At 33.6% G+C, this 15,005-nt stretch overlaps 1 protein-coding gene across 1 annotated transcript; it reads right to left on the reverse strand.

Annotated features, from left to right (window-relative positions):
- Window positions 1-354: 354 nt before the first annotated feature.
- LOC25497890 (cysteine-rich receptor-like protein kinase 42) lies at window positions 355-3,600 on the reverse strand. Its single transcript, XM_039828350.1, has 5 exons — window positions 2,837-3,600; window positions 1,950-2,063; window positions 1,507-1,857; window positions 635-869; window positions 355-511 (listed from the first exon to the last, which is right to left on the reverse strand). The coding sequence occupies exons 1-5, from the start codon at window positions 3,573-3,575 to the stop codon at window positions 355-357; spliced, it is 1,596 nt and encodes a 531-aa protein (XP_039684284.1). The 5' UTR covers window positions 3,576-3,600.
- Window positions 3,601-15,005: the final 11,405 nt, after the last annotated feature.

The raw sequence follows: 15,005 nt of genomic DNA on the forward strand, positions 1-15,005 counted from the left end.
CTCTCGTTCCTCTAATATAAGTCACTAGAGCAAATGGCACACATCTTAAGAAATGTAGTTAATTATATAAAAAAATAGGACTCGCATTAACAAATGATATCCTTAAACAACGGTATGAGAATGAGCTTGATAAGTAGCAAGGTATTTAATCGGAATACAAAGAGTGTAAGACGACTTATATAATTGATAATTTTATTTTCTGAAGTTACTTATATTGTGGAACGAAGAGAATAACAAGCATAAAGCTTTGATGCCATACGGTATATTTGGACTAAAAAGTGATAAGTTTTAGTGGAAAAATCAACATATTTTCGATTTTATAAGAATAAATATTAACCAATCCAGTTTCATGTTTTAAAGTCTTACATTTTGTAGAAGTGATCCAGAGTCCTCTCTGATGACATTATTCCTTCTACCACATACAATCTCGAGAACAAGTACTCCAAAACTATAGACATCAGCTTTATCTGTAAGTTGTCCTCGAATTAGGTACTCCGGAGCCATGTAACCACTGCTCCAAGCATGAAAATGCCACTGTTAATGCAGACTACATTTTTTTTTTGAAAAACTAATCGAGACTACATAAATCGAAAACTTGTAATATCATATGATCTACCTAAAGCCAAAGACTTACAGTGTTCCAGCAATTCCAGTACTCAAATGTGTTTTATCAGTAGCAAAACATCGCGCAAGGCCGAAATCTGCAATCTTTGGAGAGAGATTATCATCCAGAAGAACATTGCTGCTTTTAATATCTCTATGGATGATTCTTTTAATAGAACCTTGATGAAGATATGCAAGCCCTTCTGCTGTTCCACAAATGATGTTAAACCTCTGCTTCCAATTTAGAATTTGAGTTCTGCTCTTCTCTGAAAAGGAAAACAAAAGATTTATTTTCCACAAGCCCCAAAAATTGATCTATCTACCCATCTTTATATGCTTACATTTTTTTTTTGAAGAAGCTAAATTAGCCCACCCAAATTGGCACTGGGGAGAATCGAATCTGATACCTTAAGGAGGAGCACATTCCCAGGTCCCAAGCCAATACCACCAGGCCAACCGAAGTTGGTTTATATGCTTACATTTTGACCTGTCGGTATCTATCTATTTACCATTAATAACAAAATGTTCCAACGAACATGCAGCTTCTTTTTATAATTGTTTTCCTCGCCTAAATCGTATTGTTAGTATTCGAGTTTTTACACGTGTGTCATTACCACTACTTACATAAACACTTGTGATACCATTTGCGAGGACTTATAGAAATAGCTTATGACATGTCGATAATTTGTTTTCATCTTATTTCATAACTTCTAGGAAAGCTTAAAACAACTTATTGACAAACAATTTGACTTTCTTTTAACTTTTGTTATAGAAATAGTTTATAAAGAAACACTTATATGATAAGCGTTTATTCTATAAAAGCCTCCTTATATTAAATAAAGAAATTAACTTTAGAACCTATGTAATGTAAGTGTTAAGATAAAGAGATGTAAGAGAACTTACCAAAGATAAATTGATCTAAACTCTTGTTGGGTAAGTGCTCATATACAAGTAAGCTCTCAGGTCCTTCAATGCTACAACCTAATAGTTTGACAAGGTTTTTGTGTTCAATTCCACTGATCAAATCTACTTCATTGAAGAACTCATCCACCCATTGCCTATTGTTGAATACCAATCTCTTTACTGCAACAACGTTTCCGTTAGGGAGAATACCTTTGAAAACTGAACCTGATCCTCCTTGGCCTATTTTTCTCGAAGAGTTGAAATAATCTGTTGCCTTCTCAAGCGTTTCGTATTTGTAATTCAAACTTGATTTTGTTATGGAAGATGAAATTTGATCGTGGTTATTTTTTTCTGAATAAAGAAAAAGATAAACAACAAAAGGAAGTTAACATACAAAAGTTTAGAGTGTGTAAATAATTTCATTTTCAATATGAAATGTTAACCTTTTTTCAGATTTGACAATTTTTTGTAGACTGCAAAAGAGGCAGAGAGAGCAAGCATGATAATTGCAGCTATTGCTAACACTGCTGCTATTACAGCTCCATTTCTTAAAGATCCTGAAATAATGAAACACAAACAATGACATCAATAAATGCCATATAAGCACGGACACTCCTCGGATTCAACGTGTCCCTGTGTCGGACACGCCCTGAATTATGTGATTTTCTCAAATTGTTAGCGGTGTCGGCGTGTCAGTGTCCGTGTCGTGTCCGGTATCCGTGCTTCTTAAATGCAAGAGAATCAGTTTTGTATTTTTGGTATGAAAGATTCTTGCTTCTAAAAGCAGACCAAATTTGAAACAATAACATCAAAATAAAAGACATGAAAATCCCAAGGTAGGTTTCAAATTTCAATTCAGACTGTCATTTTAACTCATTAGAAACTACCAAAAATCAAGGAAAAGGTTTAAGTTGCTGCAGCACAAGCTACTCCGCGATCCTAGAAACTATCTAATGTATTCATTACTACTCTCTTCGGTCACTGTTATAAGCAAATATTCATACAAGCTACTCCGTGATCCTAGAAACTATCTAATGTATTCATTACTACTCTCTTCGGTCACTGTTATAAACAAATATTCATACAAGCTACTCCGCGATCCTAGAAACTATCTAATGTATTCATTACTACTCTCTTCGGTCATTGTTATAAGCAAATATTCATTTTCCAGGTTCGTTGAATAATTGATGTTTGTTTATATAGTCCACAAAATTTTTAGTGTACAAAAAGTCTTAATTGCAAACTCTTATAGCAAAGTGTTAATTGCAGTTGGAGACAATAATTAAAAAGGTAACCATGTTTGAAATCAAGAAAGAACACAATTTGTAACCATTTCCACCATTTGTTCCACCTCCATCTTTGAAAAATTTGTGTGTTGAGTATCTCAAATAACATCCAGCATTCAAAACCCTACCTTCACTATTTGGCAAACACCCTCTAACCTTCTTAACAGCATTGCTCAAACAATCTCTACACCCATCAATCCCAAGAGTTTTCCAGCATTGTGCTAAGGCATAAACACCCTCAACCTCTCCAACAGCAAATCCACCACCATCACCAGCATCCTTGGCCACAACATCAACCACTCTTTCAACACTCCTTTCCATCTGCACCTCCAACCTCTCAGAAGAGGTGCAAATTACTTTATCCCTCAAAGGGTCAGTTTCCTCTGAGTAGAAACTATAATTATCGTAACGAAGGAAGCAACCATCAAGATAAATACGAGCTGATAGCGAAGGGAGGCAACGAGGGAGCATAGTCCGACTTGCAGCGTAGCAAAGAAGACAATCAGTATGAGAGAGATCTTGAAAACATTGTGCAAAGCCATATATCGGAACAAATTCTGCGATATTTACGGATTGAGTTCCCCAATTATGATCAGTCACAAGCTGTGAGAGATTCTCCATTTCTTTTATGAAACTTGGGATGAAGTTTGATTTTTGTGGTGCTTTGTCTTTACCACAGTAGAGTCCAGCTTCTGAGATTCTTGGGTCCGAAATTGTGTGAGAAAATAAACATGACATGATGAAAAATATAACCTGTGGTTGGTTGTTGATTTTGGAACTCATTGTCTTTACAAGTGTTTCTGTTCTGTTATCCAACCTTTTGGGAAGGAGTTATTAGTCTTATGTGAGAGAGTGAGTAGCATTGAAAATATTTGTCACAATTTGACAATTTCAAAATTTCTCTCTTTTACTTCAATGAAAAAGCCAACAAATATCTTTGGGGTATTTATTAAGAAATAAAAAAAAATATTTTAGAAAATTTGTATTTACGATATTTAAACTTTAAAAAGAAACTTTATCTACATAAAACTTATATACTTCACTAAAAAAAATAAAAATAAAACTTATATACTATTTCCTATTTTGAATCCTTAAGAAGTATTTAGGCATTTGTTAATGTAACGCCCACTTTCGTTTAATCGTTTATTTAATCGAGTTTAGGTGATTATATTATATTTATATAATATATGCATGATTTTGGTATGTCTTGATGATTTACGATGATTTGATTGATGACGTGTTAAGTTATGAGCTTTGGAAGATTTGATAAGAATAGGAGAATTATTTTATTGTTAAATAAAATAAAGATTTGAAAATAATATAAAATATTTAGTTGAGGGCTGTTTTGATATTTTAGATAGTTTTGAGGGAGAAAGTGAGATAAGATAAGTTATTAGAAAGAGGTATAAATAGGGAAGACCTAATATCTTTAGAAAACTATTGTACGTGAAAACTTTTGGAAAAAGGGAGAAAAGCTTAGAGAGGAGCAAGAGACCAAGAGTGCTGCGATTTTCTTCAAACAAGGTAAGGGTGAGACTAATGATTCAATAGCATTGATTGTTGTAATTCTGATGATTAATTGACAAAGTTAGGATTGATTTAGAAAAGTTTTGGAATTAGGTCAAAACCCTAAAAAATTGGTGATGAAACGGTAAAACTTGTTTAGATTGATGTAGAAACCGTCCTTTAACCTTAGAACATGTTTAGGATGGATCATGGAATCAAAATTAGGCTTTGAACCATGTTGTGTGTTGGATTTTTGAGAAAAACCCTAGTCTGCCCGTGCTTCTGTTCATCGCTCGTCACGGCGAGTGATGATCCTCGCCTCGCGAGTGATGACCTTCATCGCTCGCCACGCGAGCCCCTTCCCTTCGCCTCGCGAGTTGTTTGGTGCAACTCGCCATGGCGAGCAACCCTTCCTCGCCTCGCGAGCTTAGGCAGAGTGCATGTCATATTTTGTGTTTCGACATTTTTAGTTGGACCTTGGATGCCCTAGAGTGCCTGAACATACCTAGTATTGATTAGGAATGAATGTAGGATCAGAGGGAACCCAGAACAACTTTAGTTTGGGAGATGAGTGGTACTCGCCATGGCGAGTAAGAACTCTCGCCTCGCGAGTACAACCAGAATGTACTTGCTTGAGTGTTTGTGCGACCTGTGTCGCACGTGTTGATCAAGAGCGAACCCCTAGTTGGTATTAAGACCTAATGATGACGTTTAATGCAGTCTGTAGAGTTGTTTAAGTTATGTTGATATTAAATGGACATGAACTAATGTATTGTATATTCATGCAAGAAATGAAGGTTGATATTCCTGATATTTATAAGCTATTGATATAATGATATCATTTTGTTTATGTGACCTGTTTATGCTGCTTCCGTTATTTAACTAAGTGCATAAATTCATGATGAAGTTAGCTCCAAATTAATGGATGCATGTTGATATGTTGATTACGATGTTTTTGTTCATAAGTGTCCATGCATAGCATCTCATATTGAGCTTAGTCCTCACCACAAATAATAGGAGCTTTGTCCTCCGCACGTTTTATAGGAGCTTTGTCCTCCGCACGATTAAAGTATATTAATACTTATGATGACGATTGGTACCACATGCATATAGGGAGTCTAAGAGCATTGTCACATTGTCATGATTAAGATGCCTTGTTGATGATGATTGAATACGTGATTACGTGATAAGTGTTTACCAATTATGTGATTTTGTTCATGATAATTGAATATATGATTATGTTATAACTGTTTAGCAAATATGCAATGTTAATTAAGGAATGATTATGTTGTTAATTTATGATTCGCAATTACATTGATTAATGTTATTTGATTATGAAATCTCACCCCTTCTGCTTGAAAAAGTTGCCCTTCGTATGGGTAACTTGCAGGTGATCGTGCTTAGTTTGCAGGTTGCTTTCGTGAGTTGGCCTTGCCTTCACTGTGTCGTTTAGGTCGCTCTGATACGTAACGGGATGGGGTTTATGTTTATGCATGCTTCATTCTCTTACGTGACTATTGTGTTATTTTTATAATGTTATGGATTGCGATTATGAACTATTTGATGGGGCCTACGTGCCAAAATGTTTTATGAATTAAGATTATGATTTTCCGCTGCAATGGTTAAGATATTGGTTAAATTGTTATTTAACTGCTGGATTACGATATATGTGATATCCCGTTGATTGATGTTTACTCTGATAAATGTTATGCTTTAAGAAATTTTTAAATATTGGGAAAACGGGGTGTTACAGTTAACCTTTTCTCTACTGTAGTTTTCCATTTTTGTTGTTCGGCTAACTAGGACCGTGTGAATAATTAAATCTAATTTTTCATTAAATGTGTGTTTGATCTACTAAAAATTAAATAATGAACAGAACAACAATGACAAAACAACATAAGATAGAATAACACTAGACAAACTTTTGAAGTATTGATAAATTTTTGTCTTGCACAATGGTTAGTAGACAAAATATTATTTTCGTACTCTAAACAACTTGTGTTGTTCACAAAAAATTAATAAGGGACGAGAATTTTAGTTTTGGAAATGCTAACTTGTTCCTTAAGGACGCAAGATAAGGAACCAAAAGTAAAAATAAAATCTTGGAAATTGTTATAAAACTAAATAAGTAGGAACAAGAATAGAGAGAAGAGAGAGAAGTATTCTATTATTCTCTTTTATATATGTTGTCCATTAGGTTACATGTGACCTCTATTTATAAAGAAACACAATGACTTTGGAAACAAGCAAGTAGAGGAAGAGAGAAGAGAGAGAAGTATTATATTATTCTCTTATGTTGTCAATAAGGTTACATGTGAGCTCTATTTATAGAGAAATACAATAACTTGAGAAACAAGCATCAATGACTTCGGAAACTAGCAAAATAGTATGCATGAGCTAATAGTGTGGCCCAATAACCCAGTTGTTATATGGATATCCACTTATAATATTCATAATAGAAATTGTGTATTCTTAATTTTGAAAGTTTTAAATTTTAGCTTTTTAACTTGTACATTTATTGATTAATTCCTCCTTTAACTTTTTAACTTTTGCCTAGCATGACTGTTTTCTAATTGTATATTCTAATTAATATTATTTGTATCACTCTCAATTCAATATCTTCTACTTTATATTTATGATAACTATAACGGTTCGGTTTGAATTGGTTTTCAGTCAAAAAAATGTCTGAACCAATGAAACCTTCATCGGTTTGGATTGGTTCGTTTTTGCTGTTTTTAAAAAAGAAACCGAACCAAACTAATCAGTTTGGTTCCGTTTGAATTGGTTCGGTCGATCAGTTTATTTAAAAATACAATTAAAAAAATTCATATTCTCACAAAATATTTCATAGAGCTTTGTATAATAATTGTATTTCATATTTTGTTTTTTCATGTTCTCTATTTTTTTAAACAATTTTTTATAACTAACCTTATTCAATATTTCATACATATGATCCAAAACTCATTCATCCATCATTCTTCAAAAACAACTTCATCAAATTCAAATATTTCAATCACTCATGATCCATACATGCATCATTCATCAACAAACACAAAAATTCTAAAAAGAACATCCTAAAATTAAAACATAGTCAAAATATCAAATCCATACAAACTGAAATTATCATCGGATTGGTTTATCGGTTTTACGGATCTCGAAATGAAAAACCACGAACCAAACCAAACTAGATCGGTTTTGATTGGTTTCAAACCGAACCAAACAAGGTCATATATTTTTTCGGTTTCGTTGGTTTTGTCCAAACCACTTACATCCTTAACTATGAATGCACCAATACTTGACAATAAAAGACTGTTATCTTCTACTAATTAACATTAATATTATCTGTATCATTTTTGTTTTTAAAACTGTTTTTGAAACTAGACAAATCGAGGGACTAAGAGACCGGACAAAAATTAAAAGGGTCATGCTAACTTGTGCCCTTAGAACAAAAGTTAAGAAGGTAAAAGAAATTAATCAATAAATATACAAGTTAAAATTTAAAAAGATACTTCTCTAAAAAAATAAAAATAAAAAAGGTACTAATAAAAAAAGCGACATTAAAGCACAATACAGATGGTTTCAAATGCACAATACAGATGGTTTCAAATTGAAAAACACGACATTAATGCGTCGGTGTACCACATGTTCGTTCTAGAAGAGAGCGTACTCGTTGATAAAAAAAAAGAGAGAAAACTTAAAAAAATGTATTGAAAGTATTACAAAATTCTTGAAAATAGTAATTATGTCTTCGAAATATTTTTAACTATTTCTTTAAGAAATGAAAAATACGTCTTTTAACATAAAAGACGTCTTTTATTTTAGGTTATAAAAGACGTCTTATAGTTGGTCTAGATTTTGCGCATATTCTTTTGCTTTTGAGTTTTAGTTTATAGTTTGTATTTTGAGTTTTAATATATAGTTAAAATTTAATTTTTTATTAAAGTATTCTGGACGTATCGTATCTTGAATTTTATATTTTTTCCGTATCGACGTCGTATTAGGTGTCTGGGCTTCATTCCACACATACATAGGAAGGAGTAATGACACCCTATGGTGTCATGTTTTAGGTGTTTTATCAAGTCTTTTTGCTACTTTAGCATATGTTTTAGAAGATTTTATAGTGAGTTACTCATGGTTTTGGTAAAAAGCATGTTTTGTGTTGAAAATAACATATTGGTGCATTAGATTCCCTCTCAGATTTTGTACATTTTCTATTCTTTTTTTTCCAGTCTAGCCTACCTTAGAAGATTTGGACAACTTTATACTCTAGTTACCACACAATCCACCTTTATATCCTAAAGAGGATTAATGAAGCTTTACAACTGTTTACACAATTGTTTTGTGATCGTGATTATAACAATGATCAATTTGATATCACAATGATCTTTCTTTCTAGGTTCAATCTTATAATCGTAAGGTGATTATGAACTTTTTCAAACCCACTATAAAAGATGTGCCAAAGATATATTGGAAGATTGAGTGTAATGGTGATTTCTATCTAATGTTTGAGAAGTTAATATCATGTTGCGAGATGAATATGATCTCTTTCAAGCCTGACTGACGAGTCTACATTGTGCCCTTTAACCTCTTCAAAACTTGTTCATCTTATTCGGCTCCCATCTCCTGGACATGATCTTCTACATACTTCAGTTTATGTCGATTCACCTTGGCATAACATCTCATGTTGTCCTAAATTTCTATGAGACTATTCTTGCATAGTCGTGTTACTATGAAGGGTCCATTGTAACATCCTGAATCCCGACGTTGTTTTATTAAATAATAAGAATATATTTAAATAAAATGATGTTACAAAACTCATCGTCTTTCATTCAATAAGGCAATATTAATTCATACTCAACAATGGAAATAATTCAACTTATCTCAAAAATAAAAATATTATGTCTCAACAGAAGAAGTTCTAGTCAAGTGTCCGACAAGTCTCCGAATCTGTCCACAAAAAGAAAACGAAGGCCATGAGTACATCATCTGGAACTCTCCTCTGACCACCACACAACTTCTTAGTAAGAATGAGAACGATTCAGACATGATGTTAAAGACCTTCTCATACATTGATACCCCTCATCACTCTCGAAATCAATAACAACAACAACGCTTTCCAGATTGATCGTACCAAAAGTATAGCCAACACCCACTCATATGTTAGAAGGTGGTTTGGGTTCGTCGACCTCATCCGAAATACAATCCCACTCAATGAGCATTTCGTCAACTTCCTCACAACCTGAACTCTCATGGGAACTCTCAAATCAAGAACAATTACGTCCCTCACCATTTCAATGCAATAAAAAAGCTAAGTAAAACAACAAAGTTTCAGAAGGGAGAAATAAACAAATATACCCGATCGAAAAAGGAATAACACAATTGAAAGGTGAACTTCGACTGGAAAGTAGAAACGGCGAAGAAAACTGCAAGACCCGCAGTTCTAGCCGAACAAAGCAAAGAAGATCACCGTAAAATCTGGAATATGCTAAAGAATTATGGAAAAACAAAGGTAGATTAATGAACCAGAAATTTGCGGTTTCAGTGTGTAACTGAGTTAAGAAGATAGAAATAATGGGAATGAAGATTTCCCCACCTTTTATAGACTTCAAAGCGTTTAAATCAACGCTTCAGATCAAGCAGAAACCACAGGGCACGATCCAACAATTGGAATAACCTCGAGCCCCGAGAAACACTCAAGTAGTGGAACACATACGAGTGCCTCCCACGCTATTGACACGTGTGAAGAGAAACTGAACATATGTCCCTTTGATTTCACATCGTTTATTGCCAAACTAACCCCACTTAGTGGGAGTCTTTCGCCAAGGAGCCTCTGCACATAGTACCTTAACACGATATTATTTGCACCTGTTGACAAAGACTCACCAAAGCGGCATTCTTCACGCCCTAGACAATAAGTCCAATACGTCATAAAGACAGTAAAGACTTGGGGGAAACTGTTCTAGATCGGCTAGAAGCCCATGAAGACAAGGGGCCCATATTGAAAAGAATCATAAACAACACGGTGAGGGAGCATGTTAAGCTCTATGTAGAAGACCTCATAGAAGCACATCCTGGCTCCATCTCGTTCGTCCATATCATCTCTAACTTACTCCGCTAGCCTCTCCGCATTTCACGAAGACAGTTATACGCCTCCACACCTATATAAGGGTGATTCCTCATCACCCTCAAGGTACAATTCACTTTTCACCCTACTTTGCGCTTAACCACCTCATTCAGATTTTGACTTGAGTGTTGGAGTGCTGACGCATTTGTAGGTACCTTCCACTTTCGTCTTAGAGTCTCAGCCTCTGAGAAATGACATTTATACCGACAACTTTTAAACAACTCTCTTCCAAAATCACATTATGTTCTTACCCTCTATCTTGTTCGTTGTCATTAAATAATTGTTCAAATATCATTATTCTTTTTAACCCCCATTTTTTTAGTCTTATGATTCACTTTATTTTTTATTTTATTTTTTTATAGAATTTCCTCTCCAACCCATCCCTTTTTCGTGTAAGTTTTACTGATATGATCCATCACAATTATGTTTGAAATTAATTTTTAGTTGTTTGTAATAGGCAACATAAGTCTTTAGCAGTTGACATATCAATAATCAATAATATATTCTACTTTGCATTTATGATAAGAAGTAATGCAAAATATTTGGCAAGACACTTAAAATCATTTTTATCTTTTTTTTTTTTTTTTAATATGTGTGAAATGAATAAAAAAAACTCACTTAAAATGGAACGGATGGAGTACAAGAGAGCTAAAACTTCATTTTTTTTTTAAAAAGAGAATGTTAATGAATGCTATTGGAATATTTTTTCAAAAGTTATAAAAAAATAGTTATACAAATTAATGGTATCGATGTTTCTAGGTTAATGTTGTGTAAAATGTCTGTATTTTCTAGGTAACTTCTAATAAAATAAATATTCCCATGTGAACTGGAGTACCTGATAAGGTAGACATTTTGAAATGTATTGGTTTCTTTTGTAAGAGGTCCCAAATGGGAATATCTGCTTAACAGGAAAGAAAGGCCTATTTTATAATACTTGTTCGATAAGGCTGTTGTAGAAAAAAAAACTTTCAAAAAACAAACATTACCAATACGTACCTACAAGGCTACAAGTGTTTGGGGAGGTGTGAAAGCTGGACCAGTACTGCACTACTAGGCTGAAAATTGAATCAAAATAGTTTCTTTCAAAATGAAAAATCTACTAGAAAAGTAGGATCGAGTAAAAGATAGAGAAATACCAATTTGTATCCTCGGAGTACATGTTAAGAATTCTGCCAATAAAAAATTATGTATTGGAAATTATGTTAATTTATTATTCAAAATATTGAAAATTAATTTTTACAATAACTTCTTACCATTAGTGAAATGCTTGACATGTGCCCAAGGGCATTATAATTAAGTTGCTATGTTATATATATTAATATTAATATTAGTGATGCGCAATTTATACACCAACACACTATAGGTCAGTGTATGTAGAGCAAAATAGCAGAATTATTGCACTATGCATTGTCAATTCCTTCAAGTGAGGGGGTTTATCAGCAGTCTTGAGTCATACGTACCTTCGTCCCTGCCTTTGTGCGCAATTGTAGAAATTAATCCGTCGAGTTGGATATGTTGGCCGATATGATGGTAATAAGATGAAGCTAGAGGGGGATGAGTAGCTATTTCGATTTAAAAATGTTTGCGAAAGTGTGGTTTGAAAAACTTGTTTGAAATGTTATGACTATTGGATTATATACTAGAGCTTGAATGATAATAGAATAAGCAAAGGACAAAGATAATTCAACTTAGAATGAGATGTTTAACGGGAGCGGTTATGGTGCATAAGGAAATCCTTATGCACCGTGCATAAATCTCATTTGAAATATAATTGCTTTCCTACACCTCCAAGCGAAACCAAAACCATTTTGTTGTGGGAATGATTTCCATAAATTTTTGCTGTGGGAATGGTTTCAGCAATTCATTTTTTGAGCTTTCACTACAAATCCATCAAACACTTTTCCTGCAAACAATCATCAGAATCATAACACACTACAAATTTCGAATTCTTCTCTTCTCTTCTATCAATTTCGAATTCTTCTCTTCCGTGTCCTTTTTTTTCGAATCTTTGAAGCTAGATCTAGGCATATGTGTTTGCTTTTCGAAATTTTTAAAGGTGGGTTTGAGTTTAAAAAGAAAATGGATGTCGGATTCTTGAATTTTTTTTTTTTTAAAATGGAGGTTTTTGCTATCTCCGGCACGGCGGCGCCACCCTGTTGGGCAGGCAGCCACCGCGCCGGCGCTTGATGAGGAGGTCGGAGAAGAAACTCTTTTGCAGAGCATCTCTCTCTAAGTTTCAGACTTAGAGAGAGAAAGAGTGTTGGTTTATGACTTTTTTTTGTTTGAAGTTGTTTTTATACTGCCCTTTTTTATGTAAATCTAATGGTTGTGAAGTGTTTATGCACAGTGCATAAGAAAATGGCTTATGCACCATAACTTTTCCCATGTTTAACTATGAATTATTATTTAACAATCAATTAATCAATACACACAATAATCCACAAAATCTATGATTATCTCAAACCAAACATACTCTTAATTAATAAATTACTAACACAAGTAATTGAACAATTTTGATATATATGATGAATTAATCACCAAATTGATCTATACAATAAATGTGATTGTCAATAAGCTTTTGAAAAATGAGTTTTAGATCTTCCTCAATCACAAGCATGTAGCATATTAGCTAATTTATCATAATTATATATCACAAATTGACTTGCAAAAATTTAAAGAGATAAGGAAAGAAAGATTTATAACGGTTCCCTTTTTCTTCCTCGCTAGAGGTACATCCACTCTTTGTAAAGGAAAACGCCTCCTATACAGACTTCCACTATGATGTTGAAAATGTTACACAACTATATGATGACAAAGATTCTTTCGATTCCTAATCTTCTATGCTAAGCAATCCCACAACATATCCAAACTTTAAACACTATTGAAATTAGACAATCCATAAGGTCTTTGAATCTCAAGCTACTTTTTTTCCTTTAGATCTTTGATGCAGTATAAGGTCAACGTGACTCGAGTCACGTGGGATATTTTCGTCAGTTTGTATGGGACTGAACAATTTTGTATGTGAGAAGAGCAATTTTATAGAACTTATTAGTGATTGGGCGTCGGCCCATACTAGAGCAAAGACTATATTCGAGAATATCCAAATGTTCTTATGGCTTGAACATATTGAAGAATTTGAAGGATAAAGACATAGTTTTGAAAACCGGACCGGACCGGTCGGTCGAACCGGTCCGACCGTGAACCGGAGGGGTAACCGGTTCGGTTGGCATGTTGGATTGGTCATGCAATCAAACCGGTGCGAACCGGCATGAACCGGACAAACTCGGTTAAAACCGGTGAACCGGCGGTTTAATGAGCCAACCGGGTTACAAATTTGTTTTTTAATGAATAATTATATTATTTACCAAAAAATTGAAAACTGGCCATGCCGTGGATCGAACAGGCGACCAAACAGTCACAAACTTCTCAAAGGTACTAATAATTCACTGCTGTTTGTTGTGATGAATTGTTGATTCATTTTGATTGTATATTATTTCAAAATATCATAAACTAAAACTACACCATTTTTTTTTTTCGTTACACTAAAACTACTTCATTTCAATTCACATTTTAACTTGTATTTTATATTTTTTTTTGCATAATTTGAATTTTGTCAATTTTTTTGCATAACTTGTATTTTGTCTTTCTTATAAAAAAATAGAAACATGTATTCTCTTTTTATTTTTTATTTTATCTTCATAATATATTGTATAAGTAAATGTTTCATAACATATATATATATAAGAATTAATTTGTGTTTGATCATATAATAAGTGTTGAACCCGCGTCTCTTAGATTATTTTAGTTTTTAAAATGACCGAGTCACCGATTCAATCCGAGTTAATCCGGTTAAATAACTATATAAATTTAATCTAAGGACCGAGTTATCTAACCGAGTTATCCGAGTGGTTCCGATTCAGTCATGCGGTTCGACCAATGACTCAGTGGTTCGACCATTGACCCATTGACCCAGTACCCCCGCCGAGTCGATGACCGAGCCGAGTTTTAAAACTATGAATAAAGATACTTCTAAGAAAGTCTTTTATATAGATGGTCTTTATGGAAGAAAAAAAAATGGCGAATGCAGTTCGATTACATATTACAAGACGTAGAAAACTTACGTAATATGAAGAACTTTTTATTTTTACTTTTATTTTTTCCTTTCTTAGGTTTATGTCCTCTAATTTTTTTATTTTGTTTCTTTTTTCTTAAAGAAAATTGACTTTATAAAATAACAAACAATTTCGTTCAGATCAATATAAATATAATGTTGGTAGTCATCAGTTTATTTTTTTTATTTTTTGAAGGAGTTATTAGTTTATTTAGTAACATAAAAAGAAGTCATATTAATGCTAATTGCAGGTTCATGAAAGATTAATATTCCTAAAGGCTAAAACGCATAATATTCCTAAAGGTTTAAAAGCTCTTTAGAATGGCTAAAACGCCCTCTAGATGGGCTCCTGAGGCCCAGGCGCATCCTCCCTAGGACGCCGCCATTCTTAGCTTCTAGAAACTTCTAGAATTCGTCTTAAACCGCCTAAAACAAACCAAAAAGACCAAAAGCCCAACTTCCTTAGGGCTGA

This window comes from Medicago truncatula, chromosome 7 (assembly GCF_003473485.1).
Source record: "Medicago truncatula cultivar Jemalong A17 chromosome 7, MtrunA17r5.0-ANR, whole genome shotgun sequence".
Taxonomy (NCBI): Eukaryota; Viridiplantae; Streptophyta; class Magnoliopsida; order Fabales; family Fabaceae; genus Medicago; species Medicago truncatula.